Source organism: Triticum urartu, chromosome 3A, assembly GCF_056163025.1.
Source record: "Triticum urartu cultivar PI428250 chromosome 3A, HENAU_Tu73, whole genome shotgun sequence".
Classification (NCBI taxonomy): Eukaryota; Viridiplantae; Streptophyta; class Magnoliopsida; order Poales; family Poaceae; genus Triticum; species Triticum urartu.
The window spans coordinates 605482476-605489183 of NC_141875.1; the positions used below are offsets into that span (position 1 = coordinate 605482476).

At 50.7% G+C, this 6708-nt stretch overlaps 1 protein-coding gene across 1 annotated transcript; it reads right to left on the reverse strand.

Annotated features, from left to right (window-relative positions):
- Positions 1–3951: 3951 nt before the first annotated feature.
- Positions 3952–5744, reverse strand: LOC125545357 (berberine bridge enzyme-like A). Its single transcript, XM_048709273.2, has one exon. The coding sequence runs from the start codon at positions 5652–5654 to the stop codon at positions 4047–4049; it is 1608 nt and encodes a 535-aa protein (XP_048565230.2). The 5' UTR covers positions 5655–5744; the 3' UTR covers positions 3952–4046.
- Positions 5745–6708: the final 964 nt, after the last annotated feature.

A 6708-nucleotide genomic window follows, 5' to 3' on the forward strand; every position in this document is an offset into this window, starting at 1 on the left:
TTTTATGGGCGCCCTAGTTGCAAGTCTACCTTCGACCCGCCACTAAGGGGGGCGGTCCGTTTTTGCTTTTTTTATAGGAGCCCCAGTAGCATGTCTACCCTCGCCCTGCAACTAGGGCGGGCGTCCGTTTTGATTTTTTTTGTAGGAGCCCCAGTTGCATGTCTACCCTCTCCTCGCAACTAGTGGGGTCGTCCAATTTTTTGTAGGAGCCATAGTTGCATGTCAACCCTCGCGACGCAACTAGGGGGCGTATGTTTTGTTTTTTATTGACGCCCCAGTTGCAAGTCTACCTTCAACCCACAACTAGGGGGGTAGTCGTCCATTTTGATTTTTTTTGTAGGAGCCCCAGTTGCATGTCAACCCTCGGGGCACAACTAGGGGGGGTCTGTTTTGTTTTTTATTGGTGCCTGAGTTGCAAATCTACCTTCGACCCGCCACTAGGGGGCGTCCGTTTTTGATTTTTTTTTATACGAGCTCCAGTTGCATGCCTACCCTCACCCCGCAACTAGGACAAGCGTCTATTTTGCTTTTTTTGTAGGAGCCCCAGTTGCATGTCTACCCTCGCCTCGCAACTAGTGGGGTCGTCTGTTTTTTTTACGAGCCCCAGTTGCATGTCAGCCCTCGCGACGCAACTAGGGCAGACGTCCGTTTTTTATTAGCGCCCAAGTTGCAAGTCTACATTCGACCCGCAACTGGGGGGGTGTTTTTGTTTTTTACTGGCGCCACAGTTGCAAGTCTACCTTCTAACCGCAACTAGGGGGTCATCTGTTTTTGTTTTTTTATTGGCGCCCCAGTTGCAAGTCTACCTTCGACCCGCAACTAGGGGTGTGTCGTTCGTTTTTTTGTAGGAGCCCGAGTTGCATGTCAACCCTCGCGACACAACTTGGGCGGGTGTCTGTTTTTTATTTATTGGTACCCCGGTTGCAAGTCTACCTTCGACCCGCAACTAGGGGGTCGTGTGTTTTTTGTTTTTTATTGGCGCCCCAGTTGCAAGTCTACCTTCGACCCGCAACTAGGGGGGCGTTTATTTTTTTTATTGGCATACCAGTTGCAAATCTACCTTCGACTCGCAACTAGGGGTTGCCTGTTTTTGTTTTTTATAGGAGCCCTAGTGGCATGTCAACCCTCGCGACACAACTAGGGGTGTGTTTTTTTATTGGCGCCCCAGTTGCAAGTCTACCTTCGACCCGCAACTAGGGGGTCATCTCTTTTTGTTTTTTTATTGGCGCCCTAGTTGCAAGTCTACCTTCGATCCACAACTAAGGGGGTATCTTAGTTTGTGTAGTTTTCCTAGTTGCATGTCCACCGTTGACTCGCAAGTAGGTCCATAGTATGTTTTATCCCGGTTGCAAGTCCACTATTGGCTCGCAAGGCTTGTACTTTTATAATTGTCCCTGTTGCGAGTCAAGGGTGACTTGCAACAGGGCTCATAGTTTTGTTGTTGTCCCAGTTGCAACTGCACCATCTCTATCACAACTTGCATGTTTGTTTTCATCTAAGTTGTAAGCCCACCCTCGACTCGTAGCTGACATCATAGTGTAGTTATCCTAGTCGCAACTCCATCCTCGACTCACAACTAGGCTCATATTTTGTATTTCATCCTAGTTGCAAGTCCACCCGCGACTCGCAAGTGGGACTATAGTTTTTTAATTCATTTTGTTTGCTTTTTTTCCTTATCTTTTTAAAAATTCCTAAACCTTTTTCAAAATTATGAACAACTTTCAAATCCATATTATTTTGGAAATTTGTGAACATGTTTTTTAAGGGACGAACTTGTTTTGAATTTGCAAACAAATTTTGAATATCAAGAATATTTTTTCCAACGATTTTTTGAATACACAGTCAATTGTTTAGTACGTGTTTTAGAATAGTTTAGTGTATATTATAAAAAAAGTCACCGTATATTAGAAAGTTCAGCATATACTAAGAAAATGTTCAGTGCATATTAAAGAAATTTTGATTGTGCATACTTAAAAAAAAGCTCAATGTTAGTACTACTACTCGAAGCTACCGACCAGATTATTTTTCCAGGAAAAAAGCTAGCGGTCAGGGGTAGCGATCAGATGTATGTATAAGCCAGCCACCCAGGCAGATGTGAGGCGGGCCGATTTTTTTTGTTTTGGGCTTTAACAAAATGCGTGCATGAAGTGAAGCAGCGGCGATACAATGCGTAGCATGCAAAAAATAAAAAAAAATGCGGCACACAACGCGTGTTGTTAATCGTGAGCAGGGGCGCGAGCGAGGCAGCCACACACACGTACTGCTGGATCTCGTATATGTGCCAGGCAAAATATAATTGTTTACAAAAAAACTAACAAGCAAACAAACAAAAAAGAAGGATGGGCTTGTGCTAGGATAAGGTGGCGTTGATGTCATATTTAGATGTGACATAATTATGTCACATCTAGATGAGATCTAGACACACATTTTTTTTATAGACTTACATATATTTGAAAATACTATACCAGTTATTGTGACAAAGGTAACCACATCTGGTCTTATTTTATTAGGAAACGTTAGTGATCGGCACGCCGACGGAAGATTGCGTCGGACTCACGCTGACTGTTCGATTAAACCCAATCGAACAGACCACACACGACGCAGCCCGTGCAAGGCTTCTCCACGCGTCCTTGCTGGCCCACCTTGCTGGCACACGTGGCATGGGCCCCACGCACACACGCGCGACGGTGGGGAACAGATAAGATCTCGCTGTGGTTGCCTTCTCTCATTCATCTTATCTTCTTTATCTCTCCAACTACTCGTTTCTGGTGGTCGCCGCCAATGTGGCGAGCTCGTCACCATGGCCGCCGGCGACTCGATGCGCCTCGTGTGCATCGATGGCGCGGCATGCACCCCCTCTCCATGGCCGCTCACAGCCACGGGCGCACTCGTCTCCTTGTCCGCCTCCGCCAGCAGCTGGATGTGCGCCCTCTCCATGGCCGCCACAGCCAGGGTGTGCCAGTCGCCATGGCCAAGCTGCAACCGGCCACGGGGGCGGCGAGTTCGTGGTGGAACCGAGGGGATTTGCTAGAACCAGGTATTTTTTTGCTAGATCCACCTTTTTATTTTGCTACAACCCTTTTCATTTTTTGCTACCATCCCCATTCGATTATTATGAACATTTTTGTTTTTTGTTGGAACCGGTGCCCTGATTTGCTACAACCAGCTGTTGTACATGCTACAAGGTCGATGCCTCGCCGGAGGAAGCTACATCCAGCGGTGAAGAGTGTTGCATCCAACGCCATTCGATGTCGGGAGCTGCAAGCGTGCACGTCGGAGCTGCGACCGGCTACTAGTGGAGCTGCAAGAGGGGAGGCCATTTTTTGTGGATGTGTTCTCGTTTTGCCGAACCAATTATGCTTTTGCTGGAACCGATGTATTTTTTTACTGGAACCGAGATATTTTTTTGCTTCAACGATTGCACAGCTCTTAAATGCTCATGTCGTTTTTTGCTGGGACCTAAGTTTGTTTGTGCCGGAAGCATTTCTGATTTTGCTTCAACTGACCACTCGACTTTGACCCGCGGAGAAGATTTTTGCTGCTTCCAATTTTTGCTGCTTGGCACTCTGACCCCGGCGGGCGGGAGACGCGGAGATGCTACAACTAGCCACCCGAGCGCTATTATCACTGGAAGCTGAATCTAGCAATTTGTTCTGCTATCATCATCTTTTCTTAACTGAAAACAGCTCCAATTTTTACTTTCATCATGTTCTGTTTTTGTTGGATCCAGCTATATTTTTTGCTTTTACCATGACGACGACTGCCAGCAACACGGCGACCGGCGGCCGGCAATGACGACGGCGACCGGCGACCGGCGGGGAGGGCAGCAACAGGCGAGTGCGCCGGGCGGTTCTTCAAGGCTGGGCGCATAGCTCATCCATGGAGGCACGATGGAACTTTTTTTTGTAAAAGAAGAAGCCTGACGAACGTTATTTTATCGGACGATGCTGGTACGACCGGCTCAAAGTTGGGCCTAGTAGTGCCCTATTTTATTCATTACTACGTACACATATCTCCTCACGGCCAAATGTGTTATTCGGCAAGCATCATGTCTGCCCCTCAGCTCTAATGTTCAAGGGAGGGATGCTCTGCGCGTTGTTGAACACGTTGCCAGGATCGACCACCGTCTTAGCACGGACCAGCCGGTCGAAGTTCTCTCCGAAGTACGCCTCCCCCCACGACGACCTCGCACGAGAAACCGCCTGAGCGGACGACCCACCGGCAGCGCGCGTCCAGTTGTTCACGCCCAGGTCGAGGTCGAGGTAGTTCACGTAGGCAGCGCGGGGATCCTTGGACACCAAGGGGGCCATGAACTTGTAGAACGACCTGAGCCATCCGATGAACTCCTCCGCGCGGGCCACCTCCGACCGGTTCCAGCTGACGCCGTACTGGATGCTGTACAGGTTCCCGGCGCGGTGGGGGAACGGCGTCTCGGCGCTCCCGACCCGCGCCATGGCGCCGCCGTAGGGGTCGAGCTGGATGGACCCCGTCGGCCCGGTCGACAGGTGCCGGACGATCTCGACCATGTCGTGCCTCGAGATCGGTGCCTGCACGTAGTCGGACTTGCTCTTGGAGTACTGCTTTGGCTGGCGCCGCCGGTTCGCCAGGTCCTCCACCGTGTTCAGACCGGCGAACTTGGCCGTCGACTCGACCCAGCTCATTTCTGAGAGGTCTACCTCGGTCAAACCCAGCTCAGGAAAGCTCTGGCTGATAACCGACAAGGCGCGCTCTTTTGACTCCAGCACTTGACCGGTAAAGGAGATGGAGACGTTGCCGTCCGTCGACCCGGTAGGAGCATACACGGAGAGATAAAACTCGTCCGGTAGATTGGGCCCGACATACTGCCACCTGTGAAGCAACCCGGCAATGAGTTCGACCGGACCGGTCCGGCCGACGGTGAACGCGGTGACGTTGCGAGGGACCGGAACGAGCCGGAGCTTCCAAGCGTACACCACACCCCAGCTCCCGCCTCCGCCGCCTCGGATCGCCCAGAACACGTCGTCGCCCATAGAACTCCGGTCAAGGACCCTGCCGTCCGGAGTGATGAGAGCCGCGTCCAGCACGTTGTCGGCGGCGAGCGCAAACTTCCGGGACAGAAGCCCGAACCCGCCGCCGGAGACCTGCCCCCCTAGACCAGTGGTCGACTCCGACCCGGCGGGGAACGCCAGGGACTGGCTCGATTGCCCCACGGCGTAGTACAGCTCGCCCACCGTCGCTCCCGACTCGGCCCAGGCCGTGGCCGAGCCCGGCTCGACCCGCACGCGGTTCAGGTTCGCGAGGTCGATCACCACGAACGGCACGTGGTTCTCAGTGGTGTAGGACAGCCCCTCGTAGCTGTGCCCGCCGCTGCGCACGCGGATCGCCAGCGAGCTGGCGCGCGCGCACAGGATGGCTCGCCTCAGTTCATCCCTCGACTCCGGCAGGACAACGGCGGCAGGCCCGGGGACGCTCGGGAGCGTGAACCGGAGGTTGAAGATGGAGGAGTTGAGCAGCCCGCCGTAGCTCGGAGACGTGGGCAGGGAGAAGTTGGTGACGCCGTTGGAGACGAGGCAGGCGGAGAAGTTGCCCGGCGTGGCCGCCGCACCGGAGCATGGGCTGTGATGAAGTGACAAGAGGAGGCAAAACAGCTGGAGGAGAGCTGCGACGGAATGCATTGTCGTTCGGTGAGATCGAGAGATGCTCGTCGATGTGCGAATATATGCGGCTGGTTTGTGTCTGGATTGAAAATGGTTGTAGTCCTGTAGATGGTTTCCATGGAAGTTTGGCAATTAATCCACCGTGTGCCGTACATACGCACGTGAAACAGCTTCCTTGTCTTATTGACACGATCGATGAGAGAGACGTATCCTGACTTCTAATAAAAGAGGCCTTTGAACTGTCGTCAAGCTATCTAGCGGTTGTCTACTCGAAATTTGTTACTTCTGCATAAAGACACATGGTTAGGAAACAAGATTGCGTAAGGCTGACGGCAACTTAGCTAGTAACGCAACATACCTTAAGATAAAAATTTGGTTAAGTGACAAATAGTTAATGAGAAGACAAATATTTATGATAACATGATATAATATATTACCCAAGCATAATACATCCAACTTAAAATAAATCTACATCCTAAATAAATGAAGACTTTCATAGATATCACACATATATTACTACTCATTATAAAGATAGTAATATATATAGACTAATAACGTATCACTGTGATACCCCACAAAAAGAAAGAAAAAAAGCATATCACTATGATATGTCTAATCTCAATGAGTTTAACATGAGACTGTTACTGCGTAGCATGCTCATATCTATAAAGATAGTATTCTGGAGTTTTTTCTTGCCTTACTTTTACCAAAACAGGCTTGTGCCCCGCTATATTAATATAGCAACCACGCGATACAGCCAGAAGTTCGATGCTGGGACAAACAACACAATCATGCCCAAAAGAAAAAATAAGAGAAAAGCAAGAGAAAGAAATGCCGGCAGCACCGGATGAACGAAAGCTGAAGCATCCCGCAACCGTTGCGCCCAACGGAAACATCCACCATGCTCCAATGCCATCGAGTCACCGCAAACCAAGCAACACCTTCAAGAAGGACTGCGACGACGACGACGCTGCTACCCGGACGAATCCTAGGATTTCTCCAGGTACACGGAGGGAAGCGGGCGAGAGGTACTCCCGACACCCTTCAAGAAGGTTGATGGCGCCCGCAGGTG